Source organism: Morchella sextelata (genome assembly GCF_020137385.1).
Source record: "Morchella sextelata strain SCLS chromosome Unknown scls_1, whole genome shotgun sequence".
Classification (NCBI taxonomy): Eukaryota; Fungi; Ascomycota; class Pezizomycetes; order Pezizales; family Morchellaceae; genus Morchella; species Morchella sextelata.
In genome coordinates this window covers 3022852-3046756 of record NW_025408616.1, presented here as the reverse complement: position 1 = coordinate 3046756, position 23905 = coordinate 3022852, and the positions used below count along the sequence as shown (strand labels likewise).

Here is a 23905-nt window from a genome sequence, read left to right as displayed (position 1 = left end):
TACCCGACTACAACCTCCACCGACTAACCCGAAAGCAAAACGAAGTACAAAAACTAACTACCGCAGCTACAAGAACTGCGTACATAATAAAACAAAACAGCGCACGAAGAGGGCGCGAATAACAAGTGGTACAGGTAAGCAGAATCTAAGCGACAACAAAGAAACCTCCCCGTAGTAAAAATGAACCCCAAACTTCTCCGTCAACTACATAAGCGAGCACAATCCTAAACGTAGTGTTCAATCGAAACGATATCATTACCAACGTTCCCGGTGTCATATCTGTAGACAAACCTTAACAGGACTGGGAAACCACGCGCACGAAGGCAGGAGAGGCCAACCGCCGCAGCGTCAGGGTGGAAGCGAGGGGGGTGGTGTAAGAGTGGGTCCTCGGGCGTCTGGTTGTCAGGCAGCGAGGAGTTAAGGAGTGGTGACTGGTAGGTCAAATAAGAATGGGTGGGGTCGTCGGTCCCTGGAGCAACGGCTAAAGACTGTGCCCGAGTCGTATTTAAAGTGGTGTCCTCTGGAGGGGACATGCAAGAAGGGGTTGAGCCGAAGGCTCAGTATGTATGGGGGTCGCAATCGAAGGTGCCGACCGTATTGTGTTGAGGGTGGTCTCGGAGACCGGTTGGGTTGGGGTGAGGGGAGCGGGCCGCCTCGGGTAAAAAGGGTTGCCTGGTTAAGGCCGATAAAGAGGGGTAAGGTCACGGGACCTCGGGTAAAAATTTGACGATAGTTTCGCGACCGAGAGGTCGCTAACTTCGCGGGCTGTCGAGCGCTTTGGCAGTAGGTTCTCGCTGACTGGAGGTTACTGACAGTGTGCGTACCCGACGTGTGGGATCACTCGTGCGATGAGTGAAAGTAAGGAGGGGGAACGACCGTCTGGCGGTGGCCGTCGTTTTGGCGAGGGGTGAACGGTGGACGCGACCCGTGAGGGCACCGAACGAGCAAAGAATGGGGGGGGGTCGAGCGGGGGAAGTTCAGGGACCGAAGCAATTCGAGAATCAGTATAACTCCATCTCGGGGGGAAGAAATCCTACCGCGAGCCAGAGGCGAGCGGGTAGAATACAGAGGTTGCATAAAGAGAAAAGGAAAAGAAAGAGAAACAAGAAATTACGAAACAACGCCCCCCTTATATACCCATTGTCTATCCCAATGCTGACTCATACACTCGCGTAACAGAAACAGAAAGAACATAATAGAAACCCGCTTCGCTAAACCCAACCACACTACATAATCCTTCTCCCTTATATCCAGACAACTCACATAGCCAACCCGCCTAGCTGCCGTTACACCCGGACATCAATTGGGAACTCAACACCATGAGCTGGAGGAGTGACTACTGCAAGCAGAATTGTCTCCCAGCGGCCACCAAGATTGAACTGATCTCTCCATACCAAATGTTGGAAGAAGAAGAGACAGTCTATCAATTGGTTGGTTCAGTATGGCATGATGAGGACGGAGGTGGTATTGCTGAGAAAATACACCACCTATACCGGGATTGGGCTGATGTGTTCAGTCAAGAGAAGATTGAGGAAATGCCGCCGCATTCCCATAATGATTTGAAGATCAAACTCTTGCCTGGCACCGCTCCCCCATTTGGCCCGCTGTACCCATGTTCCGCTCCAGAGTTGAAGGCCCTCCGAGAATACCTGGACAAAGAATTGTCTTCAGGAAAGATCTCTAGATCTAACAGCCCTGCTGCGGCGCCCATACTGTTCATTCCTAAGAAGGATGGGACATTGCAGATTTGTGTGGACTACAGAGGATTGAACAAGGTCATTGTCAAGGACAAGTACCCGTTGCCTATCATGAGTGAGCTCAGAGATAGGTTGTTCAAGGCCAAAATCTTCACAAAGATAGGCCTGAAGAACGGCTTCAATTTGATCAGGATAGCAGAAGGTGATGAGTGAAAAACCGCTTTCAGAACCCGCTATGGACTGTATCAGTATAATGTGATGCCATTTGGTCTATGCAATGCTCCCTCCGCTTTCCAGGCAATGATCAATGATGTGCTAAAGGAACTACTGGATGAAGGAGTAGTTGTCTATATTGATGACATCCTCATCTACTCGGAGACTGAGAAAGAGCATGAGCTATTGGTCAAGAAGGTACTACAGAAGCTTAGGGAAGCTAAGCTCTGTGCCTCGATCAGTAAGACATCCTTCCATGTCCGAGAAGTAGAATACCTAGGCTATCACATCTCGGAAGAAGGAGTATCTATGTCAGAAGACAAGGTGGAGGCAGTTAAGGAATGGCCGGTCCCTGAGAATATCAAGGCAGTACAGGCATTCCTCGGATTTGCAAACTTCTATCGCCGCTTTATTGAAGGCTTCAGTAAAGTTTGCAAACCATTAACTGACCTCCTGCAAAAAGACAAGAAATGGTATTGGACGGCAGTACATGAGCAGGCCTTTGAAGAACTCAAGAGGCTGTTCACAAGCGCTCCAATCCTCCTTCATTTTGACCTTAGTAGGAGAACAGTGGTCGAGACAGATGCCAGTGATTTTGCCAAGGGAGCGGTGCTCTCTCAGTATGGGGATGATGGGAAGCTACATCCGGTGGCATTCTATTCTAAGAAGTTCTCCCCTGCTGAGATCAACTATGACATTCATGATAAGGAAATGGGAGCTATTGTAGCCTCTTTCCGGGAATGGAAACACATGCTCAAATCTTGTGAGCAAGAGATCACGGTTTTTACAGACCACAAGAACTTGGAGTACTTTAATTCTACCAAGGTTCTCACTAGGCGGCAAGCTAGATGGTCTGAAGACCTCGCAGGCTACAATTTTAAAGTTGTCTACAAACCGGGAGAAAAGAATGGCAAGACTGATGTGCTATCTAGGCGCTGGGATCACCGCCTTGGAGAGGGAGGTGAAACTCTGCAGCCGGAGCCACAGATCTTTTTTAGGCCAGGTCAATTGGTTTTGGATCCTGTAAAGCTAGCGGCTGTCAGGGTGAATCAATTGCAGAATACATTCTTAGAGCGCCTATACACGGCTGCTAAAGAGGATAGTTTCTGGCAGGAATTGCACCGCTCCCTGGTTGAAAGGAAACCAAATTTGGACCAGAACTTGTCGGTCAAGAACGGTCTCATCTTCTATAAGAATAGATGGTATATACCCAAAGACAAGAAGCTTCAGATGGAAATACTGTCCGATACCCATGACTCTAAGGTGGCGGGTCACTTTGGCCAATTTAAGACACTTGAGCGGGTGAAAAACAACTTCTTTTGGCCCAACATGGATAAGGATGTTGAGGAATATGTCCGGAGCTGTGACAGCTGCCAGAGGAATAAGACCTCAAGACATAAGAAGTTTGGTATGCTCCAACCGTTGGAGATGCCCTATCGGCCATGGACTTCCATCTCTATGGACTTCATTGTGGGATTACCGGAATCTAGTGGGTTTACAAAAATCTGGGTAATAGTGGACCGCTTTTCGAAGATGGCACACTACATCCCTCTTCCTACCCTCAATAAAACGGAAGATTTGGCTAAGTTGTTCTTGAAGGAAGTTTGGAGACTCCATGGTTTACCTGATGACATAGTCTCGGACAGAGATAGCAGGTTCATTTCTCACTTTTGGCAATCTCTCATGAGTCTCCTCAATGTGAAGCTGAAGATGTCCACTTCTTTCCACCCTCAAACGGACGGTCAAACAGAAAGAGTTAACCAGACCCTGGAACATTACTTGCGGAGTTATTGTTCATATCAACAGGATGACTGGGCAGAACTCTTGCCTTTGGCAGAGTATGCATATAACTCGGCAGTCTCTGAGTCTACCAAAGTATCGGCTTTTTATGCCAACTATGGATATGAACCCAGAACCAACTGGCCGGCCCCAAGGGAAGGAGTAGAATGGAACAATCCAGCGAGCGAGGTCATGATATCTCAATGGGAATCTATCTGGCAGGCTATGAATGCCAGCTTGGGTAAAGCTAGATTAAGGATGGCCCGATGGTATGATGTTCATGCCCTGGCACCGCCTGAAATCAAGCCCGGAGATGAAGTGATATTGGACCGGCGCAATGTGCAAACAAAGCGGCCTTTGGGAAAACTGGATCAGAAGAAGATGGGACCCTTTAAGGTCTTAGAAGCTATTGGTACCCATGCCTACAGGCTCTCTCTTCCCCCCCAAATGGGAATCCACCCGGTCTTTCATGTCTCTCTTCTGGAACCTTACCGAGCACCGGTAGATCCTGAGAGAAGAGTTCCTGTACCGGAGCCCGAAGAGATTGAAGGAGAACAGAACTGGGTTGTCCGAGAGGTAGCTGATAGCCGGGTCAATAAGAAAAGGAGACGAGTGGAATACCTAGTGCTGTGGGAAGGTTATGAAAACGAGGATGCTACATGGGAACCTTGGGAGCATCTCAAGAAGAGTGCTGAAGAAGCCCTTCGGGATTTCCATATGAGGTATCCTAAGAAACCCAAGGACAAGCGGATTGTTGGGGTGTAGACTATTTCCTTTTGGGTTTTCATTTCCTTGTATATCACGGAGGTTCTTGTCATATAGAATGAATGGTAATAGAATGGTTATAGATCTCGGAGACCAAGATCCTGGAAGAGGGGAGTGGTGTAACGGAGCCATTTCAACTATCTGGTGTATGAGTACACACAGGGCCCGGTTACATGCTGAGAGTTATTGTTAGAAGCCAGTTGCACGGTGATATGCAAGTACCGGCAGTGTGGTTAGCTACCAGCTGTTAGAGTAACTACATTCCGGGCGCTAGGAAGGGGATCTATTCATGGGAGCAATGACTGACGAGTCTATGCCTCGCCAGTGACTAGAAGACCGGCCAGAGTGAAGCTCTGATTGTCCGGTGATCCTCTGTATCCTCTGAGCATTGTAAGTCCGCCGAAGGGCAGGGACTATGCTAGGGAAGTCTACAATAAGTGAAAGATCTACAGCAATGATTAAGCCTACACCTGAGCGGCAGCTCATTCATGCAGGTCCTCGGTTGTGTGGCAACCAAGGCTGCAGGTGTTACAAAGGCTTTGACTAAGGGTGGTTGCCTTGGGTATCGGAAACACCTGCTGACGCTTAGAAAAAAGCGGGGTAGCGGTGGTATTGTTTCCGCTACTGAGGGAATGCCCACCGGAACTTAGTAAAAGGAGTTAGGAGCAGAGAATAGAGACCTTCGGAGTATAAGTACTCAGGTTCATTCTCGCCCTTCAGTCCTGTTCTCTCCAGTTTTCATCAGAAAGAAAAACCAAGTTCTTATCGGTAGCAGAGCCCTTAAAGATTATTGAGTTCTAGCGATAGTATCTTTGAATAATCTGCAACCTGATTGTCTATCTTGCACGGCCGTCTCTATTCTATCCGATTCTATTTCTCTTAGAAAGGATCCCCGTTACAGGCTCCGTTACATCAAGTATTCCTAGGATTTGCAAATTTCTACCGATGGTTTATTTTGGGATATTCGAAAATTGTTGCTCCGCTTACAGCCTTGACAAAGAAAAATGTTAAATTTGAATGGACGGATGAAAGGGAAGAAGCATTTCAAACTTTGAAAAAGATGTTTACAACGGCACCGATACTAGCTCATTTCAATCCGGATCGAAAAATTGTGATAGAAACCGATGCATGTGACTATGTTTCAGCAGGAATCCTATCTCAACGTGATAACGAAGGAATCCTACATCCAGTTACTTTCTTTTCCAAGAACCATTCTCCTGCAGAATGCAACTACGAAATCTATGACAAAGAACTTTTAGCAATTATACGATGCTTCGAAGAATGGCGACATCGCCTGGAGGGAGCTCAATTTCCAATTGAAGTTCTTAGCGACCATCGGAATCTTGAATATTTTATGACAACAAAATTGTTAAATCGTCGACAAGCTCGTTGGTCCGAATTTCTTTCACGTTTTGATTTCGTTATACAATTTCGGCCAGGAAAACAAGGAACAAAACCAGATGCATTAACTAGGAGGTCAGATGACTTACCTAAAGAGGGGGATGAACGGTTGACGCATCAGAGTCAAGTGATTTTGAAGCGAAAAAATTTGGGTACCAAGCTAAGTTTGTTCGCGGGTTCTTTGTCAAATGAATCCACTGAAGGAGCGTGTAACGGGGGTCCTTTCTAAGAGAAATAGAATCGGATAGAATAGAGACGGCCGTGCAAGATAGACAATCAGGTTGCAGATTATTCAAAGATACTATCGCTAGAACTCAATAATCTTTAAGGGCTCTGCTACCGATAAGAACTTGGTTTTTCTTTCTGATGAAGACTGGAGAGAATAGGACTGAAGGGCGAGAATGAACCTGAGTACTTATACTCCGAAGGCCTCTATTCTCTGCTCCTAACTCCTTTACTAAGTTCCGGTGGGCCTTCCCTCAGTACCGGAAACAATACCACCGCTACCCCGCTTTTCTCTAAGCGTCAGCAGGTGTTCCCGATACCCAAGGCAACCACCCTTAGTCATAGCCTTTGTAACACCTGCAGCCTTGGTTGCCACACAACCGAGGACCTGCATGAATGAGCTGCCGCTCAGGTGTAAGCTTAATCATTGCTTTAGAGCTTTCACTTATTGTAGACTTCCCTAGCATAGTCCCTGCCCTTCGGCGGACTTACAATGCTCAGAGGATACAGTGGATCACCGGACAATCAGAGCTTCACTCTGGCCGGTCTTCTACACACTGGCGAGGCATAGACTCGTCAGTCATTGCTCCCATGAATAGATCCGCTTCCTAGCGCCCGGAATGTAGTTACTCTAACAGCTGGTAGCTAACCACACTGCCGGTACTTGCATATCACCGTGCAACTGGCTTCTAACAATAACTCTCAGCATGTAACCGGGCCCTGTGTGTACTCATACACCAGACAGTTGAAATGGCTCCGTTACAGAGCGTCTACTGTAGAGGAACTATTTTCAAAAGCTTATCAAGTTGATAGTTTCCCAAACAAGATCCTCACTATGCTTCGGAATGGTGTTCACCACTCGAACAAGATTTCACTTGCCGAATGTATGGAAGATAACAACGGTCGACTTCTTTATCGAGGCATGCTATATGTACCAGACGACAATGACCTTCGACTAAGGCTTTTGAAAGAACATCATGATAAACCATCCGCAGGACATCCGGGTAGAGCAAAGACATTGGAACTTCTAAATCGAAAATATTACTGGCCACAAATGCGAAAATATGTCGACCAATACATTAGGAATTGCAATGTGTGTGCCCGTAGCAAGGTACCACGCAATGCACCTTATGGAGTACTCCGACCTATGCCGATACCTGAGGGACCGTGGATGGATATATCAATGGATTTTGTTACTGATCTCCCTGAGAGCGATGGATACGATGCAATCTTGGTTGTGGTGGATAGATTAACCAAAATGCGACATCTAATACCAACGACTAAAGAGGTAGATTCAAAGGAAGTAGCAAGGCTATATATCAATAACGTTTGGAAGCTACATGAATTACCTGATACTATTGTATCTGATCGAGGAACACAGTTTGTTGCGGAATTTTGGAAATCGCTTTGTGATCGGTTGGAAATTGTGAGGGATGCGTACCAGACCACAAGAGTACACTACGCAGAGCTCAGAGTTCGGCTAACCGCTACGAAGGTAGAAGTCTCCAAGGTCTCTTCAGTCAACGTCGAGTATGATTCTCCTTGATCCGATACGGGCCCCGCGAGCTACGTTATCAACAAAGATTCACTAGAGTTAGCGTATAATGTTCGACAGTCTTCGACGTAATAGTTCAGGTAGAGTTCGAAGCCACTGTTACGGGCATGCCAAGCATTTACGGAGTGAGAGAAAAGCTAGTAGATACCCCTATACCCTTTAATAGTAATGGCAACACCACTATCAACTCCGGTTCGCACCTACGAGGTACGGTGCGATCAATATGCGACCAAATGCGGAGTTGCGGTTTTCCTAGTTAAAAAATACGTTTTCGACCCAATAATAACCCCCGGAGCGTCAAACCGCCGGAGGGGAGTGTTTTGGTACCGGTGGATATATGAGGGACAGCTGGAATCAATCGGATCGAAGATCGGACCGCTCGGAGCGAATCGGCGCAAGCTGCCAGCCGACCGAGTACCTATCGGCGGTACCTGTGGGCATGAGAGGACTCTGCTATGTGGGAAAGCGATGTGGGAAGAGGCCTGAGTAGGTAGCCTTGCCGTCCGAGACCTCCGAATAGCCGACACTGACGATTATCCACCAGACGGCCGATGGGGAAGAAACTGTTACGGGCATGCCAAGCATTTACGGGAGTGAGAGAAAGGCTAGTAGATACCCCAATACCCTCTGTACGCTAATAGCAACTCTTGACCACACTCGCGGAGTGTGGTGCGACCAAATTACGACCAAAAACCCAGAGTCATAAAAAACACGTTTTCGACCCCAATAATAACCCCCGGAGCATCAAACCGCCGGAGGGGAGTGTTTTGGCACCGGTGGATATATGAGGGACAGCTGGAATCAATCGGATCGAAGATCGAACCACTCGGAGCGAATCGGCGCAAGCTGCCAGCCGACTGAGTACCTATCGGCGGTACCTGTGGGCATGAGAGGACTCTGCTATGTGGGAAAGCGATGTGGGAAGAGGCCTGAGTAGGTAGCTTTGCCGTCCGAGACCTCCGAATAGCCGACACTGACGATTATCCACCAGACGGCCGATGGAGAAGAAATATCGACAGGGAAACGTGCATTAGAGTGGATAGATAGGTTGAGGGGTTTCAGCGGCTTTAGGAGTTTGGGTTACGGATTTAGGAGTTAAATGTTCTTGGTTGTTTTTTAGGGTCTCGGGCATGCCCCGAGTGTATTCTGTATTTTTAGTAGACTGGGTCCTCGAGACATAAGCGAGGGATATAAATACTGTGTCATTCACTGACTAGCCAAACCATCATCGGCGAAATCAGAGTCTTAACAATATAAATCGTTGATACGCGAGTTACAACTTTATTTGACTATACTTTTGGAATTACTTTACTCTATCGTGACTTTGAACTCTACCTGAACTATTACGTCGAAGACGGTCGAACATCAAACGCTAACTCTAGTGAAACTGTTGATAACGTAGCTCGAGGGGCCCGTATCGGATCAAGGAGAATCATACTCGACGTTGACTGAAGAGACCTTGGAGACTTCTACCTTTGTAGCTGTTAGCCGAACTCTGAGCTCTGCGTAGTGTACTCTTGTGGTCTGGTACGCATCCCTCACAGAAACATCGACAGGGAAACGTGCATTAGAGTGGATAAATAGGTTGAGGGGTTTCAGCGGGTTTAGGAGTTTGGGTTACGGACTTAGGAGTTAAATGTTCTTGGTTGTTTTTCAGGGTCTCGGGCAGGCCCCGAGTGTATGCTGTATTATTAGAAGACTGGGTCCTCGAGACATAAGCGAGGGATATAAATACTGTGTCATTCACTGACTAGCCAAACCATCATCGGCGAAATCAGAGTCTTAACAATATAAATCGTTGATACGCGAGTTACAACTTTATTTGACTATACTTTTGGAATTACTTTACTCTATCGTGACTTCGAACTCTACCTGAACTATTACGTCGAAGACGGTCGAACATCAAAGGCTAAACTCTAGTGAATCTTTGTTGATAACGTAGCTCGCGGGGCCCGTATCGGATCAAGGAGAATCATACTCGACGTTGACTGAAGAGACCTTGGAGACTTCTACCTTTGTAGCTGTTAGCCGAACTCTGAGCTCTGCGTAGTGTACTCTTGTGGTCTGGTACGCATCCCTCACAGTATATTGTTACTCACAAGTTCACTTGGAGTAACGAAGTCACCTCAAAAAGAAGAACTATCATCATTATCCCTTACCACAATGGCTGGCCGAAGGGATTATTTCGTAGACACCTCGGCCGTAACAGATGAGGCTGCAGAGGACGCTATGGTACTATCTGGGGCTGTTAGCCCCGATCCCCTACTCCAGGGAGGACCCTCTACACAAACTAGGTCAACAAGTAAACGCTCTACTCAAGCCCAGTTTACGAGGTCCATGCAGGAGTTTTTGGATACCCATGAGGCACAAATGAGGTATCTTGGTACAGCTGGACAGGCCGTTTGGCAGCAGCTACAAAACCTCCAGGAACAAGTGCAGGGGAGTGGGCAGATCCTGGATAAGAAAGCACGGCAAGAAGCCATCGCCCAGAAGCAACATCTCGAATCGCTCTTTGAGCTCGTCGAAAATGTGCGACAAGTACAGGAAGCCGCACGAGCCGCCGACCACGAGGTTCTCGATCGTAACCATCGAATTACCCAGAACCAACTATTGGAGGCGGAACGACAGCTGAGAGTTGCAAGAGAAGAGCGAGAGCAGGAGAAAAGGGAACAGCGGGAACTGTTGGCACAATTCAAACAGTCCGATGACATAAGAAACCAACGAATAGCCGAGATGGAGGAACGTCTACGACAACATTTGTCGGTAGCACCCTCCATGGTGAGTATTCCCCTGGACCCTAATGCCCCCCAAACGGTTCCTGTTGGCAATGGCAAGAATCCCGAAAATGCTGGCCCAGTAGGAGGAAATGCTGGCCCAGTAGGAGGAAATGCTGGTCCCGTAGGAGGAAATGGAGGCAGGCAACCGGAGGATGCCGCCCCGGTGCAGGGAAATAGTGGCAGGAAACCGGTGGGAGCTGCCCCCGTCAGCGGGAATGGTGGAAATCAACCTCCCCAGAACCCACCAAGAGGAAATGTTGGGGGAGATCCAGAACCTTCCGACGACGATGACGACGATAACAGTGAATGGTCGCATGGTCGGAAGAATTGGAGTAGGAACCGAGGCGGAAACCGGAATTCGGCGCCGCCCGAGGATGAAGATATGGTAGACTCGCTCGCCAAAATACCCTTCGATTTCGATAATGCCCGGAAGCATAACCTGCGGCATTGGCTCATGGAGTGCGAGATATACTTTGAGCAGAAGCCCAAGAAGTTCCGAACGGACAGGAATAAGGTACTGTTCGCTGGGACGTATACGTGTGGGTTGGCAAAGGAATGGTTTATGGAATATATCGAGACCAAGATGCTAGGACCGGCAGCCGCGGACTACGCTACTTGGACTCGTTTCCGTCAGGAGATTAGAAAACGCTTCTTAAGCACTCAGGAGGCTATGGAGAACGCGATGAAGATGCAGCAGTTTAAGTACTCTGCTAACATCGGAGACTACCTGACGAGAATGGAGATCATGAACCAGCATGCTCAGATGAAAGGAGCATCCTATCGCGCCGCCCTGCTCCAAGGACTACCAAATGAAATCCGGGAGCTCCACTCACGCTTCGATCCAACCGATGACGACTCCGAGTACATCCAACAGTTGGAACGAGCCGGCAAGGTTCACGAGGCTTATCAAGAGCAGATGAAGATGTTGGGGAAAGCGGAGTCGAGAGGAAGGGAGTCGAACAATGGTGGGAACTCGCGCCAGAAGGAGAAGGGGTTTAAGATCAAGGGGAGGGCTCAGACTGAGGAGAAAGAAAAAGGGCAAGATAAGAAGAGCACCAGCAAGACCAAGTCGGGGAATAAGCCAATATACCACGACTACGACGAAGCCACCAAAGGAGTTCCACAGCCGGTCCGAGAACAGCGAAAGACCGATGGAGCCTGTGTGCGATGTGGCCGGAAGGGTCATCTTTGGAAGTGGTGTCGTTCAGATGCTAACAGCAGTGCATCTATCTCCTCTTTCTCCCGAAAGCGTACCCGCGATGACGATGGCGACCACGATATGGAACCACCGGAACCCCAACCTCAAAGAAAGCGAATGAGGCACCGTGCTAAGAAGCCGGCTGCGACGGCTGCTGCGGAGTATACCAGTGGGCAGGCGTTTGTGCGAGAACGCGGATCGGAATCTGAGATGGATTTCGACGAGGATTTTTAAAAGGGGACTCTGATGAGTCAGGTCAGGAGTATCCCCAGATTGCTATGTTATCACTGACGGAAAACAACAAAAAAAATATGAAAAGAAAAAGGCAGGAAGGGAGAGCGTCCCATCCGGAGAAAAAACAGAAAATTTTGGAGGAACCTATTCATGGTCCTCGACCTATCGTTAATCAGTTCCTTTGTTTTGCGGAAAAATGTTTACCTTGTAAGGTGTTGTTGGATACTGGTGCAACTGGTCCTGTTTTGTCTGCTGTTTTTGTTGATAGTTTTGAGGTCCCGAAGGTGAAACGAGACGTCCCGGCCCGGGTATTTGGATTTACGGGAGAAGTTATGAAGGGCACGGGACACGCCTTTACACAACCATTAATTATAATGTCAAGGGGGCATCAAACGCAACTATCATTCGAGATCGCCCCTCTCCCACCTGGCATCGATGCGATACTACCAAACTGGTGGTTGAAAGAACACAAGCCGGTTATAGGGTCAAACGGGGAAGTCTCCTACGATGGTGAGAACTGCAAGAGTCGATGCTTCACTGACAAGGAACCTCAAATAGAGATGGACGAGGGAGTATTGGATGATCCGGAGGCCCAATTCATCGGTAGCATTTGTCTCTTCCAAGATGAATCGGTTAACCTCCATGAGACTCTTCCCTCTTGGCTCCATGGATTCCTTAAAGTCTTCCTACCATCGGAAGCAGATAAATTACCACCGCATCGATCTTATGACCATGCGATAGATCTCGAACCAGAGAAGCAGCCACCATGGGGACCCGTCTACTCCTTATCCGAAGTTGAACTAAAAGTGCTTCGGGAGTACCTGGACAAAATGTTGCGATTGGGAAAGATTAGGCCAAGCAAATCTCCAGCGGGAGCCCCAATCCTGTTTGTGAAGAAGAAGGACGGTAGTCTGCGACTTTGCGTTGACTACCGTGGACTTAACCGTGTGTCCATTAAGAACAGGTATCCTCTACCGCTTATGGACGAACTGCGAAATCGAGTAGCAGGCGCGGTTATCTTCTCGAAGATTGACCTGAAGGAAGGTTACAACCTCATCAGGATCAAAGATGGCGACGAGTGGAAGACAGCCTTCCGTACGCGGTATGGACACTTTGAGTACCTCGTCATGCCTTTTGGGCTGGCAAACGCGCCGGCGACCTTCCAGAACATGATGAATGATGCGCTGAGGGAATTTTTGGATCAAGGTGTAGTAGTATACCTCGATGATATCCTAATATATAGCAAGTCTCGAGAGGAACACAGGGAGCTGGTCGGCAAGGTACTTAGCAGGCTACAGGAATACAACCTGGTCGCCAACCCGAAGAAATCATTCTTCTAGCTCACCGAAATCGAGTTCCTCGGATACATCCTTGCCCCAGCAGGCGTCACCATGGCTGTGAGGGATGCGTACCAGACCACAAGAGTACACTACGCAGAGCTCAGAGTTCGGCTAACAGCTACAAAGGTAGAAGTCTCCAAGGTCTCTTCAGTCAAAGTCGAGTATGATTCTCCTTGATCCGATACGGGCCCCGCGAGTTACGTTATCAACAAAGATTCACTAGAGTTTAGCGTTTGATGTTCGACCGTCTTCGACGTAATAGTTCAGGTAGAGTTCGAAGTCACGATAGAGTAAAGTAATTCCAAAAGTATAGTCAAATAAAGTTGTAACTCGCGTATCAACGATTTATATTGTTAAGACTCTGATTTCGCCGATGATGGTTTGGCTAGTCAGTGAATGACACAGTATTTATATCCCTCGCTTATGTCTCGAGGACCCAGTCTACTAATAATACAGAATACACTCGGGGCATGCCAGAGACCCTGAAAAACAACCAAGAACATTTAACTCCTAAGTCCGTAACCCAAACTCCTAAACCCGCAGAAACCCCTCAACCTATTTACCCATTCTAATGCACGTTTCCCTGTCGATGTTTCTTCTCCATCGGCCGTCTGGTGGATAATCGTCAGCGTCGGCTATTCGGAGGTCTCGGACGCCAAGGCTACCTACTCAGGCCTCTTCCCACATCGCTTTCCCACATAGCAGAGTCCTCTCATGCCCACAGGTACCGCCGATAGGTACTCGGTCGGCTGGCAGCTTGCGCCGATTCGCTCCGAGCGGTCCGATCTTCGATCCGATTGATTCCAGCTGTCCCTCATATATCCATCGGTACCAAAACACTCCCCTCCGGCGGTTTGACGCTCCGGGGGTTATTATTGGGGTCGAAAACGTGTTTTTTAACTAGGAAAACCGCAACTCCGCATTTGGTCGCATATTGATCGCACCGTACCTCGTAGGTGCGAGCCGGAGTTGATAGTGGTGTTACCATTAGTTATTAAAGGGTATAGGGGTATCTACTAGCCTTTCTCTCACTCCCGTAAATGCTTGGCATGCCCGTAACAGCTTACCCCCCTTCCAGGGTGTCACGTCTCGGGACATCTTCTGACAGACTATGGTTCCAGTAAACCTGCTCCACATATCACCCGTGGTGTCTGTGGAGGGGAAGGACTTAGCCCCGTGGGGTACCTCTATAGTCTCAGGCGTTGGTCCTTCACGGCCTTGGGGTTCCTTCGATGAAAGTCGCGGACCAGAGTAAGTACGTCCTCGTTCATAACGTCCATGACTTGGTAAGTACAGTCGCTCATCGAATAGCCCCGCCATTTCACCAGGTATTCCACTAATCCTCTCCTGCTCTTCCGACTTCCCACAATACTTTCCACTTCATACAACACCTCTCCTTCCTTATCGACCTCCTCGGGAGTCGGGGGACGTTGTTCCCGGCCTGGGACACTGCTCTGTCGATAACGTTCCAAGAGTTCAATATGGAACACGTTATGGATTTTGACTTGCGGTGGCAGTTCCAATTCGCAGGCTCGTTTACCGGCTAGTCGGATAATTTTGAACGGGCCGAGTTTCTTATGATCGAGTTTCTTGGTAGAGCGACGTGTCTTGATATTGGTCGCATTGAGCATAACCATGTCTCCCACCTTGAAGTTAGGCGGTTCGTCCCTTTTCCGATCATAGTATTTCCCCATCTTCTCCCTGGTATCTGTTAAGCGAGCGAGAGCAGAATCATGAACTCCTCGGATGAAGTGAGCGTACAGGTCACTGGTTGGGTTGACCACTTCGGCTTCCGTCGGCCAGTTGGTTCTTGGGTTATAACCGTAATTGGTATAGAACGGAGATTGACCCGTGGCGGTGGTAACCGAGTTGTTGTAAGCATACTCCGCCAACGGGAGTAGCTCTGCCCAATCATCTTGTTCGTAGTTGCAGAACGCTCGTAAGTAGTGCTCGAGGGTTTGGTTAACTCGCTCTGTTTGCCCATCGGTCTGAGGGTGGAAAGCCGTACTCATTCTTATCCTCACATCCAACAATTCCATAAGGGATGCCCAAAAGCTTGAAGTAAACTTAGCATCTCTGTCGGAAATTATATCAAGAGGCAGCCCATGGAGTCGCCAGATTTGACCGAGGAATATCTTCGCTAAATCCTGCGCGGTCGTTTCTGCTACTAGGGGAATAAAGTGCGACATCTTCGAGAACCTGTCGACTACTACCCAAATTTGGTTGTATCCCTTCGATTCCGGTAACCGCACGACAAAGTCCATTGATATCGATTGCCAGACAGAATGTGGTGTGGACAGTGGTAAAAGCGCGCCGTATTTCTTATGGCGGCTGGGTTTATTGCGCTGGCACTCGTCACATGACCGAACGTAATCATCAATCCACTCGTTCATTTTTGGCCAATAGAAGTTGCGCGTGATAAGTTCCAAAGTTTTGTCTTGTCCAAAGTGTCCTCCCACCTTCGAATCGTGTGCTGTAACAGGGACTGTGGGCGTAGGAACTATGAAGCCAAGGAATACAACCGAGGCGAAGACGTGGACGTAGGAGGTTCGTGGACTATGGACTATGGACTATGGGGCCGAAGGGTACACCTAAGGCAAGAACGGGGACTGTGGACTATGGACTATGGATGGTTGTACCTGGTCTAGTATACCGGGTAAACCCTGTGACGTAGCGCGAACCAAATAGTATTCGTAACTGTAAAGTACAGAGGTTGCATAAAGAGAAAAGAGAAAGAAAGAGAAACAAGAAATCACAAGACAACGCCCCCCTTATATATCCATACCCTATCCCAATGCTGACTCATACCTTCGCATAACAGAAACAAAAAGAACATAATAGAAACCCACTTCGCTAAACCCAACCACACTACATAATCCTTCTCCCTTATACCCAAACAACTCACATAGCCAACCCGCCTAGCTGCCGTTACAGTTCTGACTGTGCGATTCGGATCTTGATGCGATCGTCTGCCGGAATATACAGTCGGTTCTTATAGAAGAGTAGCCCGTCTTTCTCCGCGATATCCTTCATTTCCCCCAGCTTCTCTCCCTGCTCAACTCTCTCTTTTAATTCTACCCATGTCGGGTCTCCCGATGCCGCCTGCCTGACGTGATCTAGAAAGTTCTTAGACCAGTCAATCACCCCCTTGGAGGCAAGCGACACCGCTGATACCACAAACTCTTCCTCCGCCAACTGTCCGGGCTTAAAGAACCTGTGTATTGGCTGTTTCCCAAGCGTGCCTCCCCCTTCAGGACGGTACTCCGGCCATCGCGATAGTGCATCTGCCTTCCCATTTTTGGTTCCCGGGCGGTAAATAATTTTAAAGTCAAATTCCGCCAAAGACTCAGCCCACCTTGCCTGTCGTCGGTTAAGAACCTTAGTGGTAGAGAAATACTCTAAGTTCTTGTGATGTAACGGAGCCATTTCAACTGTCTGGTGTATGAGTACACACAGGGCCCGGTTACATGCTGAGAGTTATTGTTAGAAGCCAGTTGCACGGTGATATGCAAGTACCGGCAGTGTGGTTAGCTACCAGCTGTTAGAGTAACTACATTCCGGGCGCTAGGAAGGGGACCTATTCATGGGAGCAATGACTGACGAGTCTATGCCTCGCCAGTGACTAGAAGACCGGCCAGAGTGAAGCTCTGATTGCCCGGTGATCCTCTGTATCCTCCGAGCATTGTAAGTCCGCCGAAAGGCAGGGACTATGCTAGGGAAGTCTACAATAAGCGAAAGCTCTACAGCAATGATTAAGCTTACACCTGAGCGGTAGCTCATTTATGCAGGTCCTCGGTTGTGTGGCAACCAAGGCTGCAGGTGTTACAAAGGCTTTGACTAAGGGTGGTTGCCTTGGGTATCGGAAAACACCCGCTGACGCTTAGAGAAAAGCGGGGTAGCGGTGGTATTGTTTCCGGTACTGAGGAGAGGCCCACCGGAACTTAGTAAGGAGTTAGGAGCAGAGAATAGAGGCCTTCGGAGTATAAGTACTCAGGTTCATTCTTGCCCTTCAGTCCTATTCTCTCGAGTCATCATCAAAAAGAAAAACATAAGTTCTTATCGGTAGCAGAGCCCTTAAAGATTATTGAGTTCTAGCGATAGTATCTTTGAATAATCTGCAACCTGATTGTCTATCTTGCACGGCCGTCTCTATTCTATACAAATCTATTTCTCTTAGAAAGGACCCCCGTTACAGATAATCTTTAAGGCTCAAGTCACCTTCAGATTATTCTTCCTATATACAAAAATGTCCGCCCTCTCAGCTCCGGATGCGCCCCTGCAGATTGAATGGCAGCCGGTGCCCCTCCAGCTTGATGCCACTGGGCAGACACAGCTTGTCAAGAAGCCCAGGACCGCTTTACAGACCTACATCCCCGGTTGCGAGCCTGCTTGGCAGGATACCGACGAGATTTCCGTCCAGCAGTTCTTCACAGAGCTTCAGACCTACCTCCAGCACAGCCTGCAGAATCAGTTGACCCGGGGCAGTCAGGCCCTACTCATTGTACAAGAGCGCCAGGCAGCACAGAATGCTCTGATGGCGGAAGCTCTTGAGTACATGAGAATGGAGGTCAACTCTGTTCAGGAAGAACTCCGGAAGTATGTGGAGAAAGATGAGCTGAATGCCGATGCCATGGAGATTGAGTGGACAAACCCGGCTACTCCACCGGACTTTGTGGCCGAGATACAGAAAGCCCTTGATGAAGGAAGACTGGTGGTGGCCAGACCAGCAACTCCGGCACCAAATCCAGTCCCCAGGTCCTCTTCCAGAGCAGCTACCAGGACAATGCAGCGGAAGGCCAGCCCCTTTGCAGCATTTCCGGTCAGATCCACTAGGAGAGTTATTCCTATTGTGCAGCCAGCGGTGGGAGCTTCACCTTTACCACCTAGCCGCTTCGGTGGGGTACACCCACTCCTTGGAGGAACTGACCGATCCTTTGACTATGAAGGAGAGTTCTTCTCAGGTGCAGGCCGAGGACCTCCCAGTCCACTAGCCAGGAACCCGGGAAGGTTCACCATGTCTGGGGGCGCTCAACCAGCAGCAACCTCACCTTTGGCCAGCAATCCGGCACCAGTAGCACCTGTGGCCCCTCCGGCTGCGGCCGCCGCTCCCCCTCCAGCTCAGGCACAGGGAGGAAGTGGTGGAAATCAGAACCCTCCATCCCCAGCAGCCCGCGCTCCCGCTCCAGGAGATTCAGACAGTTCAGACTCGGAACCAGAAGGTGGTGATAGGAGAGGATGGCGGAGATATCTTAAGAAGAAGTTGGAGAAGCAACAGAAGGACTTGTTTGCTATTATGTCCCAGCAGTATCAACCTCCGGCCACCTCCCACCCTTCTACTTCCACTAGGGCCAGAGAACCAAAGGCACCACCACCTTCCAAATTCCAGGGCAAAGCGGAGCAAGTGGAGACCTTCATCCGGCAATGTGAGAATGTGTTCTCCATTGAGAGCCTGTCATTTACCTCTGAGGAGGTTAAGATCCGATATGCAGGCAACTTGATGGAAGGTGAGGCAGCGATCCGATGGTATGAGGCATACCACAATTCAATTGATCAAGCCTCTGCCAACCGTCTTGCTGGAATACCGGTGCAGTTGGATCAGAGATGGAAGCATTGGGATTCCTTTGTGGATGCTTTTAGAGCTGCCTTCGGTGAAGCCATCTCTAGAGATGATGCTGTAGCCCAATGGAATACCCTCACCCACACAGCTCGAGGAGGAATAGACCTCTTCCTGAATACTATCATTCAGCTGATGTGGAAGACTGGCTATGAGGGTCAGTTGGTGGATGATAAGATTCATAATTCCCTCCTCCCGGACCTAGGTATGAGTTGGGCTCTTTTTAATCCCAAGCCAAAGTCCTTGATGGAGCGGATAGCTGCTCTAAGAGAGTTAGGGCACACCCATGAGAGGTACCAAGGGATGGCAGCTGAGAAAGCGCACCCTCGGACCAAGAAAGATCCTCCCGCTCAGAAGGACCAGCAGCCTAAGAGGAAAAGAGAAGCTGCGAGCTCCTCTGGACCTCAGAAGACTCCTGGACCTAAGGACAAAGCGGTGGAACTGAAGGGTATCCCGGGGGATATTCTAGAAGAAAGAAGGAAAGCAGAAGTATGCTTGAAGGTATGACCTTCCGGTACTCCCTATTGGTAGAGTGCATAGACTGACTTGTGCAATAGTGCGGCAAGTCCAGACACAAATGGACCGATTGTTGGTCCAAGGAACCTACTGTTGTTCGAGTAGCAGCAGTGAGGGTACAAAAGCGGAAAAGAGGGAATGGCAAGTCCAACTCTCAGAAGAAGGCTAAAGTGGCTGCTGTAGTAGCAGAGGATCCACTTATTGTACTCCCGGAGGTTACGGAAGATTTTGTTTTGCAGCCTGAGCAAGACTCGGACAATGAAATCCTCTGGTAGAAAAGTGTCTGTTTGGGTCTATGTTTACTAGTTTTCTTTTATATGGGATTTGGGTTTCTACGTTTCTCTCGAATAAATTATGATTGTGTTTCCGCCTATTTGATTGCTCCAAGCACTCTGAGGATGGGTTTAAGACCCGAAACAGCTGGTCTGTCAGTGCTCTACCAAAGTTACATTTGCTACAAAGACACTTCCAAACCGCTACCAAAAAATTACCACACATCATACCCGCTATATTACCGCTTGGGAATAGAACCAAAGGATCTTTGATCTTAGTAGTGCCCGAAGCTATTAGCTATGCTGAAAAGACAAAGAGAAACGAGTCCAGAATCCGCTGTTAAGCAAAGAAGGTTGGAACAGAGGCTTCCCTCCTTACCAGTACATGGAAAAAGACCTATACTGAAGGCAGGACTGTCATGGACAGTCAAAGGAAAGGATGAAGGCGCCCAAGGGTCTTTCCTTTTTGACACCGGTTGTACAGGAGCAATCCTCAACCAGAGTTTTGTCAGGAAACATGGAATTCCCTTAGTGCGGCGGGATCAACCTCTGACAATGTTTGATGCTCAAGGAGATGTGATGATGGGAGGAGGCGAGTATTATACTCACCCGATCCGCATGATTATGGGAGATCATAAGGAGACACTCCGATGGGAAGTGGCTACTTTGGAAGAAGGAATGACCGGTTACCTGCCAATTAGTTGGGCTAGGAAGCATAACCCGGACATCAACTGGGAACTCAACACCATGAGCTGGAGAAGTGACTACTGTAAGCAGAATTGTCTCCCAGCGGCCACCAAGATTGAACTGATCTCTCCATACCAAATGTTGGAAGAAGAAGAGACAGTCTATCAATTGGTTGGTTCAGTATGGCACGATGAGGACGGAGGTGATATTGCTGAGAAAATACACCACCTATACCGGGATTGGGCTGATGTGTTCAGTCAAGAGAAGATTGAGGAAATGCCGCCGCATTCCCATAATGATTTAAAGATCAAACTCTTGCCTGGGACCGCTCCCCCATTTGGCCCACTGTACCCATGTTCCGCTCCAGAGTTGAAGGCCCTCCGAGAGTACCTGGACAAAGAATTGTCTTCAGGAAAGATCTCTAGATCTAATAGCCCTGCTGCGGCACCCATACTGTTCATTCCTAAGAAGGATGGGACATTGCGAATTTGTGTGGACTACAGAGGATTGAACAAGGTCACTGTCAAGGACAAGTACCCGCTGCCTATCATGAGTGAGCTCAGAGACAGGTTGTTCAAGGCCAAGATCTTCACAAAGATAGACCTGAAGAACGGCTTCAATTTGATCAGGATAGCAGAAGGTGATGAGTGGAAAACCGCTTTCAGAACCCGCTATGGACTGTATCAGTATAATGTGATGCCATTTGGTCTATGCAATGCCCCCTCAGCCTTCCAGGCAATGATCAATGATGTGATAAAGGAGCTACTGGATGAAGGAGTGGTTGTCTACATCGACGACATCCTCATCTACTCGGAGACTGAGAAAGAGCATGAGCTACTGGTCAAGAAGGTATTACAGAAGCTTAGGGAAGCAAAGCTCTGTGCCTCGATCAATAAGACATCCTTCCATGTCCGAGAAGTAGAATACCTAGGCTATCACATCTCGGAAGAAGGAGTATCTATGTCAGAAGACAAGGTGGAGGCAGTTAAGGAATGGCCGGTCCCTGAGAATATCAAGGCAGTACAAGCATTCCTCGGATTTGCAAACTTCTATCGCCGCTTTATTGAAGGCTTCAGTAAAGTCTGCAAACCATTAACTGACCTCCTGCAAAAAGACAAGAAATGGTATTGGACGGCAGCACATGAGCAGGCCTTTGAAGAACTCAAGAGGCTGTTCACAAGCGCTCCAATCCTCCTTCATTTTGACCCTAGTAGGAGAACGGTGGTCGAGACAGATGCCAGTGATTTTGCCAAGGGAGCGGTGCTCTCTCAGTATGGGGATGATGGGAAGCTACATCCGGTGGCATTCTATTCTAAGAAGTTCTCCCCCGCCGAGATCAACTACGACATTCATGATAAGGAAATGGGAGCTATTGTAGCCTCTTTCCGGGAATGGGAACACATGCTCAAATCTTGTGAGCAAGAAATCACGGTTTTCACCGACCACAAGAACTTGGAGTATTTTAATTCTACCAAGGTTCTCACTAGGCGGCAAGCTAGATGGTCCGAGGACCTAGCAGGCTATAATTTCAAAGTTGTCTACAGACCGGGAGAAAAGAATGGCAAGACTGATGTGCTATCTAGGCGCTGGGATCACCGCCTTGGAGAGGGAGGTGAAACTCTGCAGCCGGAGCCACAGATCTTTTTTAGGCCAGGTCAATTGGTTCTGGATCCTGCAAAGCTAGCGGCTGTCAGGGTGAATCAATTGCAGAATACATTCTTAGAGCGCCTATACACGGCTGCTAAAGAGGATAGTTTCTGGCAGGAATTGCACCGCTCTCTGGTTGAAAGGAAACCAAATTTGGACCAGAACTTGTCGGTCAAGAACGGTCTCATCTTCTACAAAAATAGATGGTATATACCCAAGGACAAGAAGCTTCAGATGGAAATACTGTCCGATACCCACGACTCTAAGGTGGCTGGTCATTTTGGCCAATTTAAGACACTAGAGCGGGTGAAAAACAACTTCTTTTGGCCCAACATGGATAAGGATGTTGAGGAATATGTCCGGAGCTGTGACAGCTGCCAGAGGAATAAGACCTCAAGACACAAGAAGTTTGGTATGCTCCAACCGTTGGAGATACCCTATCGGCCATGGACTTCCATCTCTATGGACTTCATTGTGGGATTACCGGAATCTAGTGGGTTTACAAAGATCTGGGTAATAGTGGACCGCTTTTCGAAGATGGCACACTACATCCCTCTTCCTACCCTCAATAAAACGGAAGATTTGGCTAAGCTGTTCTTGAAGGAAGTTTGGAGACTCCATGGTTTACCTGATGACATAGTCTCGGACCGAGACAGCAGGTTCATCTCTCACTTTTGGCAATCTCTCATGAGTCTCCTCAATGTGAAGCTGAAGATGTCCACATCTTTCCACCCACAAACGGACGGTCAAACAGAAAGAGTTAACCAGACCCTGGAACATTACTTGCGTAGTTATTGTTCATATCAACAGGATGACTGGGCAGAACTCTTGCCTTTGGCAGAGTATGCATATAACTCGGCGGTCTCTGAGTCTACCAAAGTATCGGCTTTTTATGCCAACTATGGATATGAACCCAGGACCAACTGGCCGGCCCCAAAGGAAGGAGTAGAATGGAACAATCCAGCGAGCGAGGTCATGATATCTCAATGGGAATCTATCTGGCAGGCTATGAATGCCAGCTTGGGTAAAGCTAGATTAAGGATGGCCCGGTGGTATGATGCTCATGCCCTGGCACCGCCTGAAATCAAGCCCGGAGATGAAGTAATGTTGGACCGGCGCAATGTGCAAACAAAGCGGCCTTTGGGAAAACTGGATCAGAAGAAGATGGGACCCTTCAAGGTCTTAGAAGCTATTGGTACCCGTGCCTACAAGCTCTCTCTTCCCCCCCAAATGGGAATCCACCCGGTCTTTCATGTCTCTCTTTTGGAACCTTACAGAGCACCGGTAGATCCTGAGAGAAGAGTTCCATTACCGGAACCTGAAGAGATTGAAGGAGAACAGAACTGGGTTGTCCGAGAGGTAGCTGATAGCCGGGTCAATAAGAAAAGGAGGCTAGTGGAATACCTAGTGCTATGGGAAGGTTATGAAAACGAGGATGCTACATGGGAACCTTGGGAGCATCTCAAGAAGAGTGCTGAAGAAGCCCTTCTGGATTTCCATATGAGGTATCCTAAGAAACCCAGAGACAAGCGGATTGTTGGGGTGTAGTTTGTTTTCCTTCAGGTTTTCGTCCTTTGCATATCACGGAGTTTCTTGTCACATAGATTGGATGGTAATAGAATGGTTATAGATCTCGGAGACCAAGATCCTGGAAGAGGGGAGTGGTGTAACGGAGCCATTTCAACTGTCTGGTGTATGAGTACACACAGGGCCCGGTTACATGCTGAGAGTTATTGTTAGAAGCCAGTTGCACGGTGATATGCAAGTACCGGCAGTGTGGTTAGCTACCAGCTGTTAGAGTAACTACATTCCGGGCGCTAGGAAGGGGACCTATTCATGGGAGCAATGACTGACGAGTCTATGCCTCGCCAGTGACTAGAAGACCGGCCAGAGTGAAGCTCTGATTGCCCGGTGATCCTCTGTATCCTCCGAGCATTGTAAGTCCGCCGAAAGGCAGGGACTATGCTAGGGAAGTCTACAATAAG

General features: G+C 48.5%; 6 protein-coding genes across 6 annotated transcripts; all 6 read left to right on the top strand.

The window, feature by feature from the left end:
- Positions 1 to 1319: 1319 nt before the first annotated feature.
- Positions 1320 to 1910, top strand: H6S33_000806 (uncharacterized protein; the record flags this gene model as incomplete). Its single annotated transcript, XM_044832224.1, has 1 exon — positions 1320 to 1910. One exon carries the CDS (start codon positions 1320 to 1322, stop codon positions 1908 to 1910), a length of 591 nt encoding a protein of 196 aa, XP_044700365.1.
- A 45-nt stretch (positions 1911 to 1955) lies between these two features.
- Positions 1956 to 4454, top strand: H6S33_000805 (uncharacterized protein; the record flags this gene model as incomplete). Its single annotated transcript, XM_044832223.1, has 1 exon — positions 1956 to 4454. The coding sequence occupies one exon, from the start codon at positions 1956 to 1958 to the stop codon at positions 4452 to 4454; it is 2499 nt and encodes an 832-aa protein (XP_044700364.1).
- A 1060-nt stretch (positions 4455 to 5514) lies between these two features.
- On the top strand, positions 5515 to 6084 carry H6S33_000804 (uncharacterized protein; the record flags this gene model as incomplete). The annotated part of the gene is made up of 1 exon (XM_044832222.1): positions 5515 to 6084. The coding sequence occupies one exon, from the start codon at positions 5515 to 5517 to the stop codon at positions 6082 to 6084; it is 570 nt and encodes a 189-aa protein (XP_044700363.1).
- Positions 6085 to 6915: 831 nt separating this feature from the next.
- On the top strand, positions 6916 to 7626 carry H6S33_000803 (uncharacterized protein; the record flags this gene model as incomplete). The annotated part of the gene is made up of 1 exon (XM_044832221.1): positions 6916 to 7626. One exon carries the CDS (start codon positions 6916 to 6918, stop codon positions 7624 to 7626), a length of 711 nt encoding a protein of 236 aa, XP_044700362.1.
- A 2172-nt stretch (positions 7627 to 9798) lies between these two features.
- H6S33_000802 (uncharacterized protein) lies at positions 9799 to 11844 on the top strand (the record flags this gene model as incomplete). The annotated part of the gene is made up of 1 exon (XM_044832220.1): positions 9799 to 11844. One exon carries the CDS (start codon positions 9799 to 9801, stop codon positions 11842 to 11844), a length of 2046 nt encoding a protein of 681 aa, XP_044700361.1.
- An 8042-nt stretch (positions 11845 to 19886) lies between these two features.
- On the top strand, positions 19887 to 23468 carry H6S33_000801 (uncharacterized protein; the record flags this gene model as incomplete). The annotated part of the gene is made up of 1 exon (XM_044832219.1): positions 19887 to 23468. The coding sequence occupies one exon, from the start codon at positions 19887 to 19889 to the stop codon at positions 23466 to 23468; it is 3582 nt and encodes a 1193-aa protein (XP_044700360.1).
- Between the last annotated feature and the right edge of the window lie 437 nt (positions 23469 to 23905).